The 24,369-nt window shown below is 46.2% G+C and overlaps 2 protein-coding genes across 2 annotated transcripts in view; both read right to left on the bottom strand.

Annotated features, from left to right (window-relative positions):
* Positions 1–5,095: 5,095 nt before the first annotated feature.
* On the bottom strand, positions 5,096–7,084 carry Npm3 (nucleophosmin/nucleoplasmin 3). The gene is made up of 6 exons (XM_069993632.1): positions 6,962–7,084; positions 6,547–6,632; positions 6,225–6,344; positions 6,029–6,122; positions 5,489–5,610; positions 5,096–5,391 (listed from the first exon to the last, which is right to left on the bottom strand). Exons 1-5 carry the CDS (start codon positions 7,077–7,079, stop codon positions 5,498–5,500), a joined length of 531 nt encoding a protein of 176 aa, XP_069849733.1. The 5' UTR covers positions 7,080–7,084; the 3' UTR covers positions 5,096–5,391; positions 5,489–5,497.
* Positions 7,085–7,944: 860 nt separating this feature from the next.
* The window catches only part of Oga (O-GlcNAcase), a 37,306-nt gene continuing 20,881 nt past the window's right edge, over positions 7,945–24,369 (bottom strand). The window contains exons 10-16 of the mRNA XM_069994905.1: positions 23,425–23,599; positions 19,730–19,815; positions 18,664–18,768; positions 15,612–15,697; positions 15,129–15,321; positions 13,587–13,746; positions 7,945–9,955 (exon numbers count right to left, since the gene is read on the bottom strand). Coding sequence (XP_069851006.1) covers positions 9,819–9,955; positions 13,587–13,746; positions 15,129–15,321; positions 15,612–15,697; positions 18,664–18,768; positions 19,730–19,815; positions 23,425–23,599 — 942 coding nt within the window. The 3' untranslated portion in view covers positions 7,945–9,818. The remainder of the gene's footprint in view (positions 9,956–13,586; positions 13,747–15,128; positions 15,322–15,611; positions 15,698–18,663; positions 18,769–19,729; positions 19,816–23,424; positions 23,600–24,369) is intronic.

The raw sequence follows: 24,369 nt of genomic DNA, 5'->3' as shown, positions 1-24,369 counted from the left end.
GGCGTGCGGCCCCGGGGGCACCGAGCCGCCTGGGCGGGATCGCGCCGTCCCGCGAGCGGCCGCGGGGGGGGAGGTGGGTGGGAGTGGTGGTGGTGGGGGTGGAGGTGGACAAGCCAAGGGGGCGGCGGCCGGGGAAGGTTCGGGTGCGGGGCCCGGCGGCGATCGCGACGCGGCTCCGCGGGTCCCGTGGAACGTCGTGCTCGCCGCGCGCGCGCCGCTCCGCTCTGCGCCGCTGCCCGAGCCGGTGGCCGCTGGCTGCTCAGGAGCCGGAGCGGGCGGGAGGGTAACGGGCCGGCGGGGTGGGTGGGTAGGTGGGGAGGGAGGGGGAGGGGTGGGGCGGGGGACGCCGCACCGGGCGCGAGGGGGGGGGAGCGGAGCCTGCAGCCCCCGGCTGCGCGCTGGGGCCGGGTCGCAGCCCGGGGGCGGGGGCGGGGCGGCCCGGGGCGGGTCTGCGATGGGGGGGTCTGGGCGAGGGGAGGGGTCTGGCGCCTCCCCCAACCCCGAGGTCTGTCCCCTCGCGCGCTCCCCCGGGGGGGGTGGTCTGGACACGCAGGGATTAGGGCGCCTAGGGGCAGTGTGCTCCGTGGGGTCCGGAGACCCTAGGCCCGACTTGCGGGACCTCCTGGTGCTCCTTCCCCGCGGGGGGCACGCGTGTGTTTGTGCCCCGGCTTCACCGCCGCTGTCTGGGCCACCTACTGTGTGCTCGCCCCGCACGCCCCTCGCCATGGCCGCTGGCACTGGCACGAAGGGCCGCGCGCAGAGCGTGTCTCGGCGACGCGGGACCCGACTCCCCAACTTTTGCTAACTACCCAGCCCCGTGTGGTACCTCTGCCTCATTCCATCTCCAAAGAGCCTCCGGGTCCCCCCACCCCATTATCACTATCAACCCTACCCGCTTCCGTCCTCACCCCAGCCTCACTAGCCCGAAGCCTGAACGGACTCACGGGCCACGGGACAGGAAGGAAAAGCCCAGATGTTTCGGGCAGCCCCCCGCGCCCACCGAAAATTCTGCAGACAACCGGGGCAAAAAGGACCCTCGCCGGCTTTTCTTGGGCAAGGGACTTCCATCCAGGCCATCAGCCCTCCCCCCCCCAGTTCCCCCTTTTCCCCCTAACAAGAACTGACGCTCCTGCACTAGACAAGAGCTGGAGCCTTGTGTCACCTGAGGGGGGAGGGCGGGGAGAAGGGTTGGATATCATGGCGAAGGCAAGGACTGGTGGTCTAAGCCGTTCTCAGTCTCTCACCTCATTGAGTTTCTGGAAATCCTGAGCCACAACTTTGCTTCTGTGGGAGCTGTCTGAGCTGGTAGGAGTGTCTACGACCAGTATTTCTGGAACAACTAGAGCCAAGGATGTCCTACCCTGTTGCTGCCTTGGCCCACAGCCTCCTCCCCACTGGTCCCCCATGCCCCTTGGCTTGGGCTGGAGGAGCTGGAGGAGCCCCAGGAAGCTACTAGGTCAGAGGAACGCAGGCAACACAGCCAGGGGTTGCCTACTCCTCTTTTTTTGTGTGTTCACCTTGTCCTCCTCCCAGCCATAAGTGCGAACACTGACCAGTTGATAGGAAAAGAGTTTGGGGGCTTGTCTCTCTTCATTCCTCTTCAGAAAAAAAAAAAAAAAAAAAAGACGCCTTGAACTGAACCCGCCTGCTTCCCTCTCCTTAGTCTGGTCATTTGCCTCTGGCCCACACAGACCTGCAGGCAAGGGCGACATCTTAACTAGCTAAGGTGTTGCAGTTTGTGGCACAGAGTTGGATGGAGTTGCTTTGCAGTTATTTGCATGAATGAATGAATGAATGAATGATGAAGAAATTGGCTGAGCATTTAGACTTCAGTCCCTGATTAACATCCACAGGGAAACCCCTTTCCCTTCCCACCAGCAGATAGTAAGTCTAAACATTTCTTGAGCGCCTCTATCTGTTAAAGGTTTCAACCCCACTGAGAAGTGGATTCTTTAAGAGGAAGTAGGGCAGGTGGGCTTCAGTGACCGCAGCCTAGACACGCTTGTTCTTTCACTGGGCTCTGTCTAGAGGTCTGTCCCATGACGTCTTGTCTGCCTTTCCGCATTGCTCCATGCTGGCAAAGATGTCTGTTCAGTCTTTACCTCATGCCATGAACATAGCAGGCCTTCAAAAATATTTATCTTTGTATGTATTTGAATGGATGGATGGATGGAGAAATGCAAACAAGAGAATGGACACTTCCTGAAAGGGAAAGTCCTCCCCAACATGGACACCACCACCCTCTGGAAATAAGTCTGAGGAGCAGAATAGGAACCAGGGACCAGGGGAGAGGCCAAGACAGCCATCCTGTCTAGTAGCGTACACAGGGTCTAGAGTGGGGGGTGAGGGTGGGGTGATTCAGAGCAGCCTTTCACCCGGCTTCTGGAGCCCCCAGAAGGTTCAAAGGATCTTGGACTGAATCTTAATCATCTACACAAGCCTTCTTCTCCCCCCCCACCCCCATCCTGACACCTAAAGGGTCCGAGTGCAGTTTTGGTACCCCCCTAACCCATGCCACAGGTTTCTGAGGGACCAAATTCCTTTACATTCTGAAATTCCCACGAGCTGGATCTTCACTAACAGTTGGTTTCCACTTCACCCTGTCCCCCAAAGTCCGTGTCTCTGGGGAACGGGGACGGATGGGTCACTCCTGCAGTGGCAGCAGGCGCTGGGTTCGGGTGGGAGTAGGCTGCGTGACTGACAGATGCAAATGTTCCGCTTGGGCCCCCGCGGGCTGCGCCGGCCTCCCTCCCTCCCCGGCTGCTCGCCGGCCGGCCAGCTCCCTCGCTCCTTTATCTTATCAAAGCCCCGTAATTACAATTGCTATTTTGTTTCCTCGAATCTGCAATCAGAGCTCCCGGGCCCAGATGAGGGAGTGCCTGTCAACCTGATCGCTGAGTGACAGCCGGGCCACCTTTCCCCGCCACCCTCCCCACACACTGCGCAAACACACACACACACACACACACACACTCCCTCACCTACAAACACAAACACACTTGTCGCCAACACAAACGGTTTCCCTCCGCGCGCACACGCCCTCGCTGAAACCCAAACGCACCGCTCGCCCCGCAACCTGTCCCAGGCCCCACAAAGCCAGCCCAGCGGCGGCCGGCCACCTCGACTGCCCCTCGCTGCGACGCGCGCCTCCCGCACCCGGCGTTCAAAGCGCCGCTGACCGCAGACAGTTCAAATGCAAATCGCCGAGACAGCGCTTCGCGCCTCGCACCCCGTCTGAGAGGGCCGCCCCCCCACATGCGAGGAGCACCCCCCCCTCCGTCTCGAAACGCCGGCGTGCACCTTCATCTTGGAGGCCCTCGTGTGAGTCGGCAGCTCTCCTACTGTGTGCTGAAGGTGCAGAAAAGGGGATCTAGGAAAGGTGAGATCCGGGAAGGAGTAAAAACAATTCCCAGGTCTGTGCACGGGGCGCCACATGGGGCCTGGCCACTCCGAGACGGAGGGAGGCTGATGTGGATTGGGCCCCCACTGCGGGCAGGAACGCGCTCGCAGCCCGCCAGCCCGCGCCGGGACGACCAGCGGCAAAACAGGGGAGGAATACAATGGACCATCAGCTGCGTCCTAGGGGGTCGCTTTCGGGGCGGGGCCACGAGCTGGAGGGGGGCAGACGGCTCGTCCTGGAAGGCTGCCCGGAAAGGTGAGTGGGTGCCTCCAACTGAGCACGCGTCGGGGGCTCGGAGGCTGCCACCAGGAGGAACCGAGGGAATGCCGTGGCCCAACTCCTCTCTCCAGCACAGGTCCTTCCAATGAACAAATGAGCGATTGTAGGCATGCTTACCAGCCTCAGTGACTGACACCCTAGCTCTGGGCCTAACATTCCGCTGTCGGGACAACTTCGCATGCCCACAAGCCTTTGGACAGGCTGCTTAGGGAACAGAACCGCCACCAGAGGGCGTCGTCCCCGCTCCTTTTGCTCTTCATCCCTGTGAATGGTTCCAAACCAGACAAGCTGGTGGAGGTAGAATTTTGGAAAAGTTCTCTTGGGGTAGAGAGGCAACCTATGACCTCGATCATCCAACACAGAGAGGAGGGCATCTTCTTTTGCCTTCAAAAAGGGATTCAGTTGATCACTGGATCCCCTAACACACTGCCAAGGTAGGGAGTAATCTCTTTGTGAAGAGAAGGGACTGCTTTTCCATATTCTTGGAGAAACTTGAAGTCGCCCTCACCTACCCCAAGACCAGCCCTTTCTTATCTAGGGGCCCCTCTCTCATGCCCACTCACGGGGCAGCTGATTGGCCTGATCCCCCTGCTCTGTTCTCTGTCCATCCTCAGCCTGTCTGGCCCCAGGCTGTCTGGAGAGGTAACCCTTTGTTTGTTTGTTTGTGGGGCACTGACCCCCCCCCCACACACACACAGCTGCTGAACTGCTGACCCCAGAGCTGGACACATGCACACTCCTTCCCACTGTGTACAGGTTGAACACCTATCAGGTGGCCTCAGAACCACCTGACTCCAGGGACCCTCCCCAACTCCCCAACACCAGGCGGTGTGCTGGGGAGCAGGAACCTTTAGCCCAGGAGGCTGATTCCCAAGGGCCTCTTTCTGTCCCCATATGCCAGGCCACCCGGATTCTGGTTTCCTTGTCACCCAATCTGGCCAATTCCCTCCATCTGGCCCTGGGAATCAGGTTTCTAGAGTTCAGCCCTGCTCAACCTGCCTGAAAGACTGGAGGAGCAAAGACTGGTCCCCACCCCACCCCTCACAGGCCTTCTCTCTGGGTCTGAGCCCCCTCATGGGGCTAAGGATGCACATTCCTCAGGCTTCTTAAGCCCGCTTATCTGCCCCCCTGCCCATCAGGCTGAGCGCTGACAGAGGCCCAGACCCCTTGTTTGGAAGCTGATAACCTCCTGCGATGGCCCTCCCCCACCTGGAGGGACACTGAAGAGCTGGATTGGGAGCCACCCCCACACCCCTTTCAGCAAAGCCGTTGAGTCTTAGGCCTGGTCCTGGCCTAAGACCTACATTTCTTTCACCTTCCCCCAGGTCCAGGGCCATCCTTTGTGCTGTCACAGTGCCACCTGGTGGTCCCTAGGGAAATACTCCAGCATGGGGGGAAAAAGCCACACAAAACAAGTTGCAAAACCCCATCAGTACTTTTATTTAAACATTTATCTAAAAATGTAAAAAGTTTAAAAATATGTCGTTCTGGTCTTCAAATACTGACTTCCAATGCTCGTGAGGAGTGGAGAGATAGGCATGGTGTGGGACAAGGCCCTATGGAGATTGCTGTTGCCATCCTAACTCCATTCCCCACTCTTCCACCCAAGTCCTGACCTACACTCTCCTCTGCAATGAAGAAGAAACATTTACAGTTCTTCACACTTGTCCAGGAATGTGGTGTGCAGCACATGTAGCAGGCAGATACTTGACCTGAGAAGAGCAAAAAAGAAGAGGTCAGCATCTAGAACCTCAACTGCTCCTTCTGCCCCACTCTTAATCCTGCTAGGTACCTCTCCCTTCAACTCACCAAAGAGAGCTAGGGCCTGCCCTTCTGCTTTTTGGCAGGAAGGATAGGGGACAACTCAGCTTCCTCCTCTTCATCTTCCTCTTCACTCTCATCATCTTCAGAAACATCATTGCTTATAGTAACTAGTAGACCCAAAAGCATAGAGGGGGAAGTTAAAGCAACCCCCCCCCCTTCCACACACACACAGGTCACACATGCCCTGTGCCGCTAAGTTGACAGGGACCCCTGACTTGCCTATAGTTTATGGTCCAGGTGGGAAGAAACTCAAGATACTAAACTGGGGGAGAAAGAGCCAGAGGAGTCCACATCACCGGAGTTGGGAGGAACTGAGGCAGGTTGCTCAGGGAGGGAGGCTTAGATGGAACAGAGTAGAGGCCCCATCACTTCCCAGGCACAGCTAGATAGACACGCAGGACTGGACAGGGCTCCACTGGGAGATGAGCTGGGATGGAATAGGATTGTGGAACTGGGGGGAAGGCCTGATGAAGAATCCACTAAAGGTAAAAGAGAGAGAGAGAGAGAGATCACCCCTCTTCTCACCAATCTGGTGCCGACCAGTAATCCGTACAGGGCCAGAGCCTGACTTCAGCCGGAAAGTCACAGGTGGTTGAAGCTGAAAGTCATCCAGACTGAGCTGGGAGAAAGACAAGAATGAAGTCTTGGCCCACTTGATCAAGCGATGGGTACAGCAGCCCTCAGCTTCCCGCCCTACCCCAAAGATGCCTGGGGAACTCACCATGGGCTGGCAAGACAACTTGAGATTGGCCACAGGAACTGCAATCTCCTGGTGGTCATGGTTCCGGGCCACAATTTCCACCACATTACACTCGTCCTTGGCCCCCTCGGTGAGGCAGAGCTGGGAATGGTATATACAAGGTTTTAGGGTTTCCTCAGGAAGGCCAGACCACAAGGAAAGCCTCCTCCCTTAGAACCTGCCCCAGCCTCCGAGGTTAGGGAGAGATAACTCCCAATGAGGGAGCACGCGAAAGCTATGGGAAGGGCCGCGGTAGTTGCCCTGTGGACGTCCATGCATCGCCAAGTGCCCTCCTGTCCCTCACCATAGTTAATGCCAACACGTGCTCTGCATCATCCTCCTTTTCTACTTTGAAGGTGAACGAGCGCGTGTGGCCCGAGAGCTCACAGCCTGGAAGAGAGAGGAGGGTGGGCGTGAGGGGTGGGAGGGCGGGGAGGGGCTGCACCGACACCCTGAGCTCCTCCCCTGTGGGCAGGCGGCGATGCACCGGCCTCGCTGGTCCCTTGACCCCAGCAACGCTCGGCCTGGCGACCCCAGGCATGGGGCTCCGGGCAGGAGCGCCCGGCCCCCTTGGCTCCGGCGGCCATGCAGGGATTTCTCTGCACCCGGAACCAGGAGCCCCCCGCTCCGCACACACGTGGTGCAAACCTTCGCGCTCTTCGTCATCCCTAACCGCCCACCGCCCCAGAACCACCCACAGCCCCTCCTTCCCCCAGCACCGAAGAAGAAACTGTCCATGGTGACCGGGGCCGGGCTCCGCTGACCCCTGACACCCCCGGCCCGGACTCGGCTCTCCGGGCTCAGGAACGTTAAGGCAGCAGCAGCACCGGCGGCCATGCTGTAAGGAGTCTGCAGGCCACGCCCCGACACGTCCGGAACGCGGCGCCCGGGCCAGTTCCGGCCACGCCCATTAAAGGAGCCGCTCACCCCTCGGGAGGCGCCCTGGACGGTGCCGGCCTTGCGCGAGCACTTGTGGCAAGTCTCAGAGAAATGGTTTAGTACCACAACCCCTACCCACATCCACCTGAGTGTCTTAATGGCCCTAGCGACTAGCTATCCAGGTGGCAGGATATTGTAGCAGTACACCCTGGTAGCTTACATGTGGACTCACCTACTGCTCCTAGCTTCCCTCACACTGCGTTTTTGCCAGTCCTGGGGACTACTCAGGGCCTGAATACTGTCCCTGAGCAAAAGCTCAAGGCCAGCACTCTATGTAAGCCACAGTGCCTCTTCTGGCCTTTTCTGCTTATGTAGCACTGAGGAATCAAACCCAGGGTTTCAGGCATGCTAGGCAAGCTCTACACCACTAAGCCACATTTCCCAGCCCTATCCGCCCCCATTTTTGAATAACTCCCCATCAGTCCAGAACATTCCACTAGGCTACTTTTTCCATCCCACCATCTTATCCCTTTTGCTTGTACAAGCTGGTGATTATGTACAACCCTTAACCTACACATAGCAGAAAATTGGTAACTGCCGTTGCATGCATGCCTACCACAATTTTAGGTGACTTAGCTGAAAACTAGTCTTAATTTGTCTGAGCTTTTGCCTTTTAAGTTCTTTAGTGGAAATGGGAGGAGGGCTGCCTTTAATATCCAGTCTCTACTTGGAACAGCTTCGGAGAGGACAAATCCTGTTTGTAGGCGTGGCATTAGAAGGTAGGCAACAGACAGTAAGTAATAAGACACAGTATACTACCACACAGGTTCACTTCAAGTTTTATTTTGCTTCTTGCATGATCATCAGATAATTTTACAGCTCATTATCTACAGGAACTGAGTTGTGATCTAAACAATGAAATGTCATTCCAACCGTAATAAATATTCGTAACCATGGAAGATAGCATAGCACTTTACAATCCAAGAGTGATGAGTACAGACCTGTTTCACAGTTGTGTGACCAATCAAGCAAAATGATTATTAAAAGCCAAGATAAAAATCAAAAGCAACTTGTATAAAAACCCTGATTCCATAAGAGGGTGACTGAAATCCTCCAGATAAAATGCTATAAACTGTTCTCTACTGCTTGAGATGTATTCAAAGAAAACCAAGTGACATTTACTGGTCTTAAACAACACCTAGTAGGGAATCTTTCCTTCACTTCAGCCCTCAAAAATGCAAACTTATTTTCAACTTCCCAATGCACTACATCCTCCAATAGTTCAAGATTTTTACCCTAAAAACAAGAGGCTCCATCCTCCCCCTCACTCGTTCAACACACCTTTTAGATTATGTTTAAGACTTAACGCCCAAAATGGTGAAACTGTATGAAGGAAAATTGAGTTTTCTTGTTTGACTCCCTCATGTCAGCTGATATAAAACTGCAGGGAACAAACTACAGTTAAGAATCTAGGAAAAATCCAGTCATGATGAAAAAAGTGAATTCTGTAGATTACCGGCCAGCCTCATGCTCAGAACCCTTAAAAACACCAAGCTAAATTAAAATACATGAAGCTTTCAAAATCTGTGATTAAAGGAATAATGGTAACCATAAATCATTGATTAGTGTACTCATTTCTTCATTTAAAAAATTAGATACAAACATGCAAGAATTAAAGACCATCAGTTAAACCAGTAGTAACTGACATCAAATGACAGCTGATCAAAGGGCAAATGAGACCACCCAGTCCCCTTTACCCTCCCGACAAAGATGTCAAAACTAACATTTCACATGCTGATCTGTTAATTTTCTGAAGTGAATCCACTTTGCAACAGATCAGCATCCTATGAAGTTAGGCTCTCATACCCAAAATGGTCATGGCCTAGCCCTATATGGGAGGCACTTAAAAAAAAATAAAGCTTATTAGCAGAATAAAAAAGATAAAAAGAAAATCTACCTTCCACTGATTATTATTCAAAGTGCCATCCTAAACCAATACCTTTCAATCTTGAAAGGAAAAAAGTATTTCAAAACAATAAACAGAAAAGATAGACTACAACTTATATACAAATAAATCTATACGTTTGTTGATTTTAGGCTTTCGCCACAAACAACTGCACATTTGTCCCTACAAAGCACATGCTTGAACCAATGGTTATTACTACAGAAAGATAATTGGCCATGACTTAAAAAAAAAAAAAAAAACACAAAAAAAACAGAGTACCTGCCCCAAACTAAAAATTTAAACTAATGCCACAACCATCTTACTTGGAAAATCCATCCTGAAGCCTTGAAACCTACTAAGTCTTTCTCAGCACTGCCATGTCTCTAAAGAATGACAAAGTGATTCTGATTACTGTTAGGTGAGAAATGCAACCACACTGGATGCACAGAGTAGTGCTGACTACATTTATTGAAGACCCTTTTCCCTATGTAAGCCCATGTAAGAGGTCCTGGCACCTAACAAGACACAAGACCCAAGACCCAAAAGAGGGCCCAACATCCATTTCACACAGGATTTGTGCAATACTATCTTCTTCCAACCAGTGAGTAGTCTGAAAGTGTGTAATTTTCTTTGTTTCCAATTCAATTGGCTGATTTGTTGACACTCAGGAAGATGAACTGTTATGATGACCCCTACACCAATCACAAGGTGGAGGTGAAAGACTTTTGAACAGCTTCCCATGCTGACAAATGTCACAGGCTACGGCCAAGTATAACCACATCCTTTGGAAAGCCTTCCATTTTTGCAATTTCAAAACAGCCCAACTTGCTGTAAAATTCAAGGATTCTTTTATCATCTGGTCTTACTTCACAGAAAGCCCCCCGGGAACCTAGAAATGAAGCAAATGTTTACAAGGTAAACATATAAATGTAAACGAGGTAAATGACAACTTTGTTTAACACATCACAAGTATCGTTTTAGGGCCTCAAGAACAGAGCCTATTCCAGCCTATGTCAAAAGCCAAGGCAGGATGGGCGCTGGTGGCTCAGGCTTGTAATCCTAGCTACTCAGGAGGCTGAGGTCTGAGGATCGTGGGTCAAAGCCAGCCCGGGGAAGAAAAGTCCATGAGACTCTCATCTCCAATAAACCACCAGAAAAAAGGAAGTGGTGCTGTGGTAGAGCGTTCACCTTGAGCTGAAGAGCTCAGGGACAGCACCCAGGCCCAGGGTTCAAGCTCCACAACTGACCAAAAAAAAAAAAAAACAGCCAATGCAAATAGAATGATGTATATTCTATGACATCTCTCTCTTTTCTGTGAATCCAAGTACAAGAACTGAGGATTTTCATTAAATAAATTTACATTAACTAAATTGGACGCTCCACAGAAGAGGACACCATTGACTAAAATGGCATGTAAGTGCCAACAGTAAGAAAAGTAGGGCTGGGAAGGTGGATCAGTGGTAGAGCGCTTGCCTTGCATGCATGAGGCCCTGGGTTCGATTCCTCAGCATCACACAAGCAGAAAAGGCCTGAAGTGGCGCTGTGGCTCAAGTGGTAGAGCTCTAGAAGAGCTGAGGGAGAGTACCCATGACCAACAACAACAACAAAAAGAAAGAAAAAGGAAAGTATACTCTCATATGCTAAAACTTTCTAAATTAAAGAGTTTGACAAACTACTCATTTTTTTATGGCCCAAGGGTTCCGGGGTTTTTGTCTGTCACGGGTCTTGCACTCAGGGCCTGGGCACTGCTGTCTCTGTGCTTTCACTCAAGGCTAGCACACTACACCACTTTAAGCCATAGCTCCAGTTCTGGTTTTCTGGTAGTTAATTGGAGATGAAGAGGCTCACAGATTTTCCTGCCCAGGCTGTCCTTGAACCATGATCCTCAGATCTCAGTCTCTTGAGTAGCTGGGACTACAGGTATGACCACCAGTGCCTGGTAGTTTCAAGGTTTTTATTTTGTTTTGAGAACTGTAACCTATGCTAGCCTCAAACGCTCCAGCCTCTTAGTGCTGAGTACAGTCATGTATTATCATGCCTAACCTTAAGTTGTTTTTCTCTTTTATATTAGAATTGTTTTTATTTTTTTTTTGGGGGGGGGTCCAGTCGTGGGGCCTGAACTCTGGGCCTGGGCGCTGTCCCTCAGCTCTTCAGCTCAAGGCTAGCGCTCTACCACTTGAGCCACAGCGCCACTTCTGGCTTTTTTCTTACGTGGTGCTGAGGAATTGACCCAGGGCCTCATGCATGCAAGGCAAGAGCTCTACCACTGAGCCACCTTCCCAGCCCCTATATTAGAGTTGTTAAAAAAAAAAAAGAATATTCAACAGATTATTATGTATGTAATCTTAAAACTAAAGTCATTTTTTGTTTTGTTTTATGTTCTTTTTGTTGGTCGTGTGGCTTGAACTCTGGGCCTAAGTGCTGTCCCTCAGCTCTTCAGCTCAAGGCAAGTGCTCTACCACTTGAGCCACAGCACCACTTCTGGTTTTCTGGTGGCTAATTGGAGATAAGAGTCTCATAGAGCTGGGCACTGGTGACTCACACCTGTAATCCTAGCTACTAACGAGGTTAAGATCTGAGGGTGAAGGTCCAAAGCCAGCCCAGGCAGGAAAAGCTGTGAAACTCTTATTTCCAATAAACCACCAGAAAAGAAAAAAAAAAAAAAAAGGAAGTGGCACAGTGGCTCAAATCGTAGAGCACTAGCCTTGAGCTGAAGAGCTGAGGGACAGTGTCCAGGCCCAGGGTTCAAGTCCCATGACTGACAAAAAAAAAAGAGTCTAACATCAATTGAGATAACTGTGTAAGTTTTGTCCTCAATCCTATTTATTGCTCTATTACATTTATTGTTAATGTAAGAAAAGAAATTTCAAGTTGGTGGTACGACTACATGAGTTGTAGTTCAAGGTTCATACACATTTGCTTACATTCAAATAGTATAATTAATGGATCTTGAATAAATAAAGGAGAAAGGAATGCTGAGCCAAAATGGCTTTACTGTATTTTTTTTTTTGGGGGGGGGGGTCCAGTCATGGGGCCTGAACTCTGGGCCTGGGCGCTGTCCCTCAGCTCTTCAGCTCAATGCGCTCTACCACTTGAGCCACAGCGCCACTTCCGGCTTTTTTTCTTATGTGGTGCTGAGGAATCGAACCCAGGGCCTCAGGCATGCAAGGCAAGCGCTCTACCATTGAGCCATCTTCCCAGCCCCTTTGCTGTAGTTTTTAAACTTGATTGTTCACATGTTGGGTCTGTTGATTTAAAAGATACTTTCCAGGGGCTGGGAAGGTGGCTCAGTGGTAGAGCGCTTGCCTTGCATGCTCGAGGCCCTGGGTTCGATTCCTCAGCACCACATAAGCAAAAAGAAAAAAGCCGGAAGTGGCACTGTGGCTCAAGTGGTAGAGCGCTAGCCTTGAGCTGAAGAGCTGAGGGACAGTGCCCAGGCCCAGAGTTCAGGCCCCACGACCGGACCCAAAAAAAAAAAAAAAAAAGATACTTTCCAGCCAGGTGCTGGTGGCTCACGCCTGTAATCCTAGCTACTCAGGAGGCTGAGATCTGAGGATCGCTGTTCAAAGCCAGCCCGGGTAGGAGAGACTGTGAAACTCCTATCTCCAATAAACCACCAAAAAACCGGAAGTGGCGCTGTAGCTCAAGTGGTAGAGCACTCGCCTTGAGCTGAAGAGCTGAGGGACAGCGCCCAGGCCCAGAGTTCAAGCCCCACGACCGACAAAAAAAAAGAAAAAAAAAAAAAAAAGATACTTTCCAATCTATGACTTTTTCCTCACTAAAAACATTGAAAATTTAAAACCAATTATTAAAAAAAAAAAAAAAAGAGTCTCATAGACTTTCCTTGCCCACACTGGCTTTGAATTGCGATCCTCAGATCTCAGCCTCTTGAGTAGCTAGGATTAGAGGCATGAGTCAACGGCGCCAGACTAAGTTCACTTAATTTATTACTACTTTTTTTTTTTTTTTTTTTTTTGTTGGTCATGGGACTTGAACTCTGGGCCTGGGCGCTGTCCCTCAGCTCTTCAGCTCAAGGCGAGCGCTCTACCACTTGAGCTACAGCGCCACTTCCGGTTTTCTGGTGGTTTATTGGAGATAGGAGTCTCACGGTCTCTCCTGCCCGGGCTGGCTTTGAACCGCGATCCTCAGATCTCAGCCTCCTGAGTAGCTAGGATTACAGGCGTGAGCCACCAGCGCCCGGCTATTACTACTTATTTATAGACCTTCTGGCCCATAAATTAAATTGGGACTCAAAGTAAGTGTTTTTGGTATAAGAATAACACCTTTCAGTGATTGCATGAAAGCAGCATGTACCTCTGTAGTCCCAGCTACTTGGGAGGAGAAGTAAAAGGAAGATTGCTTGAGGCCACAAGTTTGACACCAGATGGGTAATATGGTAATATCCTGTCACACTCATAAAGGGAGTGGGCAAGAGAAAAGTGACAATTCACTTCCTTTCTTTTTTTATTCTGAAATACTTCTCTGCCCAAATAATGCTAAGTCCACAAAAACATACTCACCATTAGCCTTTAGTGAAGATAGGAGACAAGCCATCATGCTTTTGGCCACACTTGGGTCAGTTACTTTTTTGTGAATATCCATCTTTATCAAAGAAGGAAAGTTGGCAAGGAAAGTTTCTGGCAATACTTCCTGTTCTTCATGGAAACTCAACATTATTTTCTGTAAAAGTTAGAATCTTTTGACTCAACAATTACTTATGTATCTATATCCAAGAACTCAAGTCAACGGGAAACTGAAAGCAGCATTATTACCTAGGTTAGTTATTACCTAAGTGTAGCACAGGGAATATTATATAACTAAAATATTTCCAGTTTAAAAAAGTTTATCTAGGCAGCTGTAGATATTGTAGATATAGCTCAATAGCAAAATACTTAGATACTGGGTCATCTTTAGTGCCATATACACACATAAAAGTCTAAAAGAGGGGCTGGGAAGGTGGCTCAGTGGTAGAGCACTTGCCTTGCATGCACGAGGCCTGAGTTCGATTCCTCAGCACCACATAAGCATAAAAAAGAAAAAACCTAAAAGTGGTGCTGTGGCTCAAGTGGTAGAGCGCTAGCCTTGAGCTGAAGAGCTGAGGGACAGCGCCCAGGCCCAGAGTTCAGGCCCCACGACCGGACCAAAAAAAAAAAAAAAAATTCTAAAAGAGAACTGAGGTGCTTTGTTACAGGGAGGATGAAGAATTTTAGAAAAGAGGAAGAACACAAATAATAGAAAAAGAAAAAGGATAATGTCAAAATATACACCGAAAAATACTTATTGAGCATAAAAATCCACAAGGAACTTTTGTTTTCTTTGGTCAGTTGTGGGGCTTGAACTCTGGGCCTGGACACTGTCCCACATAAACAGAAAAGGCCAGAAGTGGCGCTGTGGCTCAACTGGTTCTAGAATGCTAGCCTTGAGCTGAATAGCTGAAGGACAGAGCCACACAACTGACCAAAAAAAAAAAAAAAAAAAAAAGACGATGACAACGAGGACGACAACGACTGGGGACCAGAGATGGCTGTAACTATTGCTCATCGGTAAGAGGACTTGCCTACTCTGCTTGAGTCAGGCCAATTCCGAGCACTGCAACAACAACAACAAAGTTCTAAAAATTATTTTCTGTAAGAAATTAACTTAGAAAGCCCTAGGGGCTTTGGCTAGGAGTGTAGCTCAGTGGTAGAAAACCTGCTTACTAGCATGAACAAGGTCCTATTGTTTAATCACTAGCAGTGCAAAAATAAATAGAAAGCCAGTAAAGAAAGCACACACACACATACACACATTTGCACTCAGGACTGATAGTCTACCATTTGAATCACATCTGTACTTCCAACTTTCTACTGGTTAATTGGGGACAAGAGTCTTCCACCAGATTTTTCTGCCCAGCTGGCTCTAAACTCCAATTGTTACATAGCAACCTCCTAACCTTCTAAGTATTTAGGATTAAAAGTGTGAGCCACTGGCACCTGGCTTACTTTTTATATTTTAATAAGCATTTTATGAAAACAAGTAAAATAAACTGTTAACCATAGTGTAATTCTAAACCAGTGTATTACCTCAGCCTCTGAGAGCTCTTTATCGCCATTTGGCTTGGTGTATTTCTCCTGCATGAAGGGAATCCAGGAAATTTTACATTTTTTAATAAAGGGGGTCACATCTACAGTGCCCAAGGCATAACCACATATGCCATCTTCATCTTCCAGGACAAAACAGTAATCCAGACTTAGGGAAAGCAGCCCGCCTACTAACCTGCTCAGAAGGAAAGAGGCTAGAATAAGCTTATAAATTATTAACACGAAATTCAGAATTCAGTGATACAAGGCTCCATGTACTTCAATGGTGACATGCAAACTACGTTTGGTATAAAAGAAATTGGAAATAAACAGATTTCTAGATTTTAATAAAGATAACATTTCTAGATTTTAATAAAGATAACCTGGGACTAAAGAAAAGGTATTTCTTTTCAGTTATCCCCTCCCCAACCTGATAAACCTGGCTATGAAATGTCTACTCCCCAAGTCCAAATAAACATCACATACTTGTCTCCAATAAGGTCAGGCTGACTTTGAAAAGGTAAACCCACTCCATCATCATACATTTCTCTGCAAATCTTGTATACGGAAGCCTGAAAATATAATCTAGTTAGGCAACACATCAAGAAAAATGACAACATAGTCTATCAATGACTTTTTAAGAAGTCAGGGACAGGGTGGTATAAGCCTTTAATCCCAGCACTCAGCAGGCTGAGGAAGGTTGGAGAATTAAGACCAGCCTGGCTACATAGTGAGTCTGCTCGCCCACAGAAAAACAAACAAAAAAGAGGTATAGGTCAGTCTTAGGAGGAAATGACAAAATATCTGACCTGTCGCCAACATTACTTATGTTTTATTAAAGAATCTGTTGGGCTGAGGTTGTAGATCAGTGGCAAGAATACTTGCTTTAGCATGCTCAAGGCCCCGAGTTCATTCTCCAGAATAACCAAGACAAAAAGCAAAAAAGATATTCACTGAGTCATTTGTGGAAAATAGCATGGATTTAATCAACACTGAAAATTATTTCATAGGGTATGGTTTTTAGTGGTTAACGTGTGGATTGAAAATCCAGCAAACTTACGAGTTTGAAAGTCTCTCAACTTCACTTTTTGAGACAGGATCTCATTATGTAATCCAGACTGTGCTCAGCTTTCTGAGTGCTGAGGACTCTAGGCAAAGTCTCTCAACTTTACTTAAGAATCATTAGACAATGTTTTAAAGCTGTTACTGTCTTTAATCAGGCTTTTCTTTTTTCTTTATTTGGCCACACTGGGGGTTGAACTCAGGACCTCATGCTTGCTAGGCAGGTACTGTACTGCTGAGTCACCAGCCAGGATTGCTTTCCTTTATAGCCAACTGTCAATAGTCTGTAAGTATTAATAGAAAATTACAGAATTTAGACACAGTATTTTGTAATTGCAACTCTAAGTTCATTTGGTTTTTTTTTTGTTGTTGTTTTTTGCTGGTCATAGGGCCTGAACTCTGGGCCTGGGCGCTGTCCATCAGTTCCGATCCACAGCGCCACTTCCAGCTTTTTCTGTTTATGTGGTGCTGAGGAATCGAACCCAGGGCCTCATGTATGGAAGGCAAGCGCTCTACCACTGAGCCACCTTCCCAGGCCCTGACTTATTTTTATCAGTATTGGGTTTTTCTTTATCTTTATGCTGGCACTGGAGCTTAAACTCAAGGCTTTTCACTTTTTTTTTTTTTTTTTTTTGGTCGGTAGTGGGACTTGAACTCTGGGCCTGGGCGCTGTCCCTCAGCTCTTCAGCTCAAGGCGAGCGCTCTACCACTTGAGCTACAGCGCCACTTCCGGTTTTCTTGTGGTTTATTGGAGATAGGAGTCTCACAGTCTCTCCTGCCCGGGCTGGCTTTGAACCGCGATCCTCAGATCTCAGCCTCCTGAGTAGCTAGGATTACAGGCGTGAGCCACCAGCGCCCGGCAAGGCTTTTCACTTTTACTAAGCTTTTCTAAGTTCAAGGCTGGAACTCTGCCACTTTATTGGAGATAAGTGTCAGACTTTTCTGCCTAGACTGGCTTCAAACCCAGATCCTCAGATCTCAGCCTCCTGAGTAGTTTGAATTGTAGATGTGAGCCACCAATGTCTGACAGAACTGGGATTTGATCTCAGAGCCTTATGCTTGCTTAAGCAGGCACTCTTACCACTGAGGTGCACACCTCTATTCCTAATTTTTTGTTCATTATTTTTTTGCCAGTCTTGGGGCTTGAACTCTGAACCTGAGCACTGTCCCAGAGTCTCTTCCTCAAGGCTAGCACTCTACCACTTGAGCCAAAGAATTGTTCATAACTTTTAATATACTCTGGCTTCCTGCCAGACCATGCATCTAGGTATGATCCCACCCACATTAGGCTTCCTGGTAGCTAGGACACTTGCCACTGTGTCCACCTCTTCATGGAGAAAGGGTCTGAACTATTTTGTGCATGGGACTCAAACTCAGGACCTAGGAATTGACCCAGAGTTTCTTTGGCTGAAGGCTAGTTCTCTAGCACTTGAGCCACAATGCCACTTCTATCTTTTTCTGAGTAGTTTATTGAAGAGTGTCACAGACTTTCCTGCATGGGCTAGCTTTGAGTAATGATCCTTGGATCCCAGCCTCCCAAGTAGCTAGGATTACAGGCATGAGCCACCAGTTCTCAGCTGGATCTAGATTTTTTTTGTCACTTGTGGGGCTTGACCTCTGGGCGCTGTCCCTCAGCTCTTCAGTTCAAAGTGAGTGTACTACCACTTGAGCCACAACGCCACTTCCAGCTTCTTGTGGTTAACTAGAGATAAAGTCTCACAGACTTTCCTTGCCCTGGATGGCTTGAACCACAATCCTTAGATCTCAGCCTCCTAAGTAGCTAGGATTACAGTCATAAGCCACCACATCCAAATAGACTTTTCAAAGAAAAGAACTTAGCACATTTACAAGTCCAAGATGTTGGTGCCCTTAGGCTCTTCCTCATGTTTTTCTGTTTCTGTCCAGAATTTTAGCTAACTTCTTCTGTCTGAAGTTTGTATTTTAAGGTTAATGGGTAGTTACAATTTTGATCTGGAATATCTGCCTCCCCCCCCAAAGGCTCAAGTGTTGAAAGCAGGATCTCTGATGGCACAACTTGGAGGTGGTAGAGACTCTAGAAGGTGGGGTCCACCTGGAAGGAAGAGGTCACTGCATTGCACCTTTGCAATATTTTATTCCAGTGCCCTCAATTTTCTCTATTTCCCAGACACAAACCATGAAGTAAGTAGCTTTTCTATTATCTTCTTATGCTGTTACTGTCCCATGACAAGCCCCTAAAATAACAGTGTCAACCAATCATGGACTAAAACCATGAGCCAAAAATAACAGGGTGGTTTTTTGGCACACAGAGGTGCATCTCAGTGGTAAAGTAACTCCTAAAATGTTCAAAGCCCTAGATTTGGATCTTAGGGAAAAAAAAGAAAAAGGCAGTAAAGTTTGTATTTTAAAACACAGAAGAGTCTTCTTTTAACTAGTAAGTTTAAAGAAAATGTGCAGGTATACATATAACCAATCATACAAGTTAATAAACAATTACCTCATCTTTAGGAAAATATGGTCTGATAGTATAAACTTTGGAGGTAGGAGTCAGTGGGGGTGGCTGAAAAAAGAGATCATTTGCCCCATCAATTGGCAGCAAACGCTGTAGGAAGAAAAAGAGGGATATGAATTAGTACAAGGAAAATAACTATTTCTTTAAATGAGTGTGCACTGCAGATTACCAACTTAACATTAACTGGCTACTGCAGGCAGACCTAAAGAAGAGGGGTATACTATGCTTTACTATATAAACACTTCTTTGCTGGGAATGGGGAATGCTTCTGAATAGAAATTACCCAACTAAGTAACACACTGAATATTATTAGGAGTTTAAATTTACAATAAAAGCAACAACAACAAAAAAAAAACTATTCCAATTATGGCATATCTTTTTTTTTTTTTAAATCAATCTTAAATAGACCATCTTTCTACTACAAGATGGCAGAACAGAATGTCAGGAGGAGAGGTTTGGTCTGAAGAGGGTTATCTGTCCAGGAGACGCTTTATCCCCAAAGCAATGCGCTTCAGTTTGCTGTGCGCAGCAGAGCACCTGTTGGGGGGAGAAAAGTAGAGTACCTGAAAAGTCCATGAACAAATTCCACAGCAAAAGAACACTTCATATTTGTTCATATTTCCACTAACAGATGACTCTTTCAAGCACATATTGATATAATAACTGGAAAAATGTCCAAAAGCCCTTTATTAATTTGCGTAATATAATTAGTCATCTTTTTTTGCTCATGGAGTTTCCACTGGCAGACAAGCATGCGCGCATTGTGCATTGCGGGCGCAGATTTAAATGCTGTGCGACCTGCAAAGAAACAATGTGAAGTGTATACCTAGAGCCGCTGCGCTGCGCAGGCGCGGGGGGATTGGCAGCATCTCCTTCAGAAATTACTGTGAAAGAGGAGGAAAATTTGATTTAAAATCCAGCAATGTAACTAAATTAAATTTGGGACTAGAGAGCCTTCGGCAGACCAATCCTTCCAGCCATCTGATGCGCAACATAAGGTTTCTCATAAAACAAAGAAAATGTCAATTCAGTTGTGAATTCATATTGATACCTGGAACTCTCCTGCTAGACCACCTCTAAAGGCCCAGGGTTCTTGGTCTCCAATTAAGAACTGTGCTGAAGAATGACTACGACACCCTGTTGAGATCAGATCCAAGCGGAGAATGTTACGAGAAAGGGGATTTCCTGGGGTCTCAAATGTCCAACAAACTAGCAAACACTTCGTGGAAATAGCTCTCTAACAATAATATTCCAGGGTTTCAGGGTAAGGCTGTGATAATAATTATATTTTTTAATTCATAATGACATTTCATAACTGATGTCCCTTTTCTGGTTATTTAAAATAACTTTTAACAGTTCTCTAATTATTGAAAGTAAATCCCAAACTTGTGTGGGTCAACTTTATATATTCTTTAGGTATAGTTATATAAAGCCAAGCCAGCTGCTTGCTCCATTATGAAATTATAGTCACTATAAACTTAAATGAGACGGTAACGACATTTTATTATCACAGCCCATATAGGAATTAAAACCTGTCTGAAGTCACATTGTACATTTTAAGGAAGGGTACAGGAAAGGGAAAAGGGAAAGGATAATCTTGTCAGAAAACTAAGGTCAGCAGAATAAATAAAAGAAATTGTTATTAAGTTGACAAAATGAAACACAATGGTTTTTATGTCAGCAAGGACAATCCAAACTCAGACTTGGTGAGGTATAACACCAGTCTGGTATATTCTGAGAACTAGAAGGGCCAATTACGCTCCTAATTTGTCAGAACTAAAACATACTTTTCTTGAAAGTATGACAGTATCTCTGATTACTCTAATCAGCATTATCTTTGCAATGCATGAAACACATGCATGCAAACAGTAGATTTTTAGGTCCCTAAGTCATTATTTAAGGTCACCTTGAGTCATTATTTAACTTCATGGGTAATAAAGCTAGCTAACAATGAAAAGATTACTAAAGGCAAGTAAGTATTTGGAAAACAAATCTTTATCACCCGCTTAGTCTTCTGACAAGATATTAGCAGCGCAATATAGTTCTTTTCCATTGGAAGACAGCATTCTAACTCCTGTTCAAGTTAACAGTCTCATCAGTTTAAGATATATAGTGTGCTAGTCAGACAGTCCCAAAGCAAATCAAATTTTTCTTGACAATTCAAGCCCATTAAGAGATTATATCTGGGTTTGTCATGTTTTAGGGGTAGGGTTTTGTTTTCAATACACAAAATGTTAATATTTGTAAAATAAATATGAAATAGGGTCAAAATTTGTAGACTATAATGAAGAGAACTTGCCCCATTCCATAACTCAGTGTGATTTACACTGTAGGAAAAAAACTATACTTCTCAAACTTTAAGATCAGCCAATTTTCCCTACCCCCTACTTTGAGACTACAACATAACTAGCACTTCCAACTATTACAATAAGAAAGCTGCATGTACGAAGAGCTGTGTAAATGAAAACATCGTTAATGCCTGAGTCGCTGCGCAAACGTGACTTCAGTTCATGCCTACAACCCTTAATTCTACCTGAACTACCTCACAGATAGAACCTTTCAATTTAAACTAATTAATCATGACGCGCTGTGAACATCTGCCGCTGTCCATCCAATAGTAGTAGACACTTGTGCTGAAGATTCTCCCATCTGTACACAATGGGGAAGAAGATAATAGAAGTTATTAGTAATCAAAAGTACTGCATAGCCACATTCTTTAAAGGACTGAATGCCAGCTGGACTGGAAAGAAAAGGAAAACAAAGAGTTCTTTAATCTTAGTCCTCTGGAATCACTAGAGAACTATAAAGATACCCTTCCTGTTGTGAGCATTTGTAGAGCTATGTGGATGCCAAGTGATTATACAAAACTACAATGTTCTGACCTTTCGTGTACAACACTCTGTACAAACTGGGAAAATTGCATAGCCTGAGAGACAATACTGTAATGTATATAATCACAAACTTAACTTTTAGCAACTCATGAATTTGAGTATCAAACACTGTAAGTGACAAATTTATTCTCAAACTCAATAATCCCGCTTTCAAGGGCTGTGAGTATGGCTCAAGTGGTAGAGCACTTGCTTAAACAGGCACAAGGCCCTGGGCTCAATTCTCAATATGCTCCCCTCACACCAGATTTCAGGTTCAAAATTCTAGGGTCTCGGAAATTTAAGATGTAAATCCTTATAAAGATTGTTTAATCAAAGGAGGGGTTAACAATGTTCGATAGGAAATGGACTTATTACCTTGCTCATGTAACTGTAACCCCTCTGTACAGTATCTTTACAATAAAAAAATATATATTAAAAATTTTTTAAAGATTGTTTATGACAGGGCACTGGTAACTCACAAATAATCCTAGCTACTCAGGAGGCTGAGACATGATAATCATTGTTTAAAGACAACCTGGGTAGACAAAGTAAGAGGATACTCTTATTTCCAATTAACCAGCAAAAAGCTGGAATTGGAGGTATGGCTCAAGTGGTAAGAGCACCAGCTGTGAATTAAAAAGCAAAACAAAAGTCCAGGCCTCCAGTTAAAGCCCCAGTACTAGCACATACAAACAAAAAAGATTACTTATAATCCCCTGGCCAAAGGTCTAAAAGGTAGACACTATCATCTAGCCACCAACAAAGGTTTTTCCTGAGCCTTGAAGCAATTATCTCCCACCTACGAAAGGGATCCTAGAACCTCTTAACAAAAGGGTTTAAATCTACCTGTTGTCTTATACAGAAACCCAAAGGAAGTTCTTCCAATAATTTCAAATCAACAGAGAACTCTTTTAGCAGCCAATTTAGATCTACCACAAAAACAGGTGTTTTGGGTTTGTTTTTTTTTTTAGTATTTAAGAGCCCAAAAGTACATGGGCAGATAATGAGATGCCTCATTACTACTCCTTACTAATTTAAACTCATGGTGTTTCATACCATGTATTTCACAACTAAGACCATGAATTAATCATGGTATTTGTGACTACTATGAAAACTATGACATTTCTATCAGCTTTGCTGCCTGCTGTGTGCTATATGTAAGTCCATTACATATTCCTTATAGCTGGATTGAAAACCTGGAAATAAAATGAGATCCCTGTAAAACTTGGCCATGCTGGTGCTTTTTACCAATTTCCAGAAAAAAAAATCAGTTTTCAAAAGTCCAGTGAATAAAGCAGAGTTTTAGGGGACTTTAATTTCCATCCCTTGCTACAACCAATTACTTGGTAAAGAAATAAAGAAAAAGCCATGTGAAGTAATACTGACTAGCACCAGAATAGCCTTCCACTAAAGCTCGCATGCGCACAGGGCTGGGAGGAGAGCATCCTCTTGCCAGGCCCCTTGGGTCATTTCAGCAGTTGTTCTATTAACCATAGCATTAATGTTAACAAGACACAGCAAGCAGCAGAAGCATATAACATCACAGTTCATAGAGTCTCATCTCCAAATCAGATAAAAGTAGTATACAAGGTTCCATCCAGGAAGCATTCAGTCAGAGCAAGTTAAAGTCAGTACTTTCTAACATGTTTTCAAGGTATTTATGCTGAATTAGCCCAAGGGAGAAAAATCAATGTGTTTAAATTACCAAGACTTGAATCTCAAGTCTTCAACAACGACTATCTTTGAAAGAAACCTAGGCAAAGAACTGAAAAAGACTTCAAAATTTGCCAATTCCCTAAAATGGTTTTCTCCCTGTGGGATAATTTCTTTTAAAGGATAAATATATATTGGAAGAGATTATTCCTGGTACACCTACCTAACCACTGTACAAAAGACTTCACCATAGACATTATACTCTTGATATCCCAAACATAGGAATACATGTCATAAAGGATTGTCCTGTTGGCACAATTGGAGAGCCGAGTGAACATCCCCATCACTAGTCCACACATCTCCTCAAACTTCGCTGCTCGTGACCGCCATTCTTCAATCTATTGAGGATAAGACAAAAAATTGTAAGCTAACAGTTATAAGTTAAGCTGGGTTTTTTTTTTTTGTTTTTGTTTTTGTTCTTGTTTTTGTCGGTCGTGGGGCTTGAACTCTGGGCCTGGGCGCTGTCCCTCAGCTCTTCAGCTCAAGGCGAGCGCTCTACCACTTGAGCTACAGCGCCACTTCCGGTTTTTTGGTGGTTTATTGGAGATAGGAGTCTCACAGTCTCTCCTGCCCAGGCTGGCTTTGAACCTCGATCCTCAGATCTCAGCCTCCTGAGTAGCTAGGATTACAGGCGTGAGCCACCAGCGCCTGGCTAAATTAAGCTGTTTTATCAGATATTATGAACACTAATGAACCAGTAGCTTAAAACACTGATTAAGAAATTAATACTGTATCTTCAAACTGACAAATATGCCTAAAATAATATTAGCTGTATTTCAATCCTAATTACAGTCAACTGACCAGATACATTAGGGCCTAATCTTATCCACTTTAAAGTACATATTCTGAGTTCAAACCCAGAATATATTGAAGATAGGCTGGCTGACTGGTGGCTCACATCTATAATCCTAGCTACTTAGGAGGCCAAGATCTGAGGATCATGGTACAAAGCCAACATGAGCAGAAAAGTATGTGAGTCTCTCCTTATCAATTATCCAAAAAGACAGCTATGGCTCAAGTGGTAGAGTACTATCCTTGAACAAACAAGCTTAAGGGCAGTGCCCAAGCCCTAAGTACATGAGTTCAAGTCCCAGGACCAATATACACA

Source organism: Dipodomys merriami, unplaced genomic scaffold (genome assembly GCF_024711535.1).
Source record: "Dipodomys merriami isolate MVZ:Mamm:240054 unplaced genomic scaffold, mDipMer1.0.p SCAF_102, whole genome shotgun sequence".
Taxonomy (NCBI): Eukaryota; Metazoa; Chordata; class Mammalia; order Rodentia; family Heteromyidae; genus Dipodomys; species Dipodomys merriami.
The sequence above is the reverse complement of the archived record's forward strand: the minus strand, read 5'-3'. Positions and strand labels throughout refer to the sequence as shown.

Bases quoted from the DNA above. Each gene is read 5' to 3' on its own strand.
- Npm3 (XM_069993632.1), bottom strand. From the start codon at position 7,079: ATGGCCGCCGGTGCTGCTGCTGCCTTAACGTTCCTGAGCCCGGAGAGC. The intron at 6,633-6,961 runs GTGCTGGGGGAA...TCTCTCTTCCAG, and splicing joins CATGGACAGTTTCTTCTTCG to GCTGTGAGCTCTCGGGCCAC. The intron at 6,123-6,224 runs GTGAGTTCCCCA...TCTTTCTCCCAG, and splicing joins AGTTGTCTTGCCAGCCCATG to CTCAGTCTGGATGACTTTCA.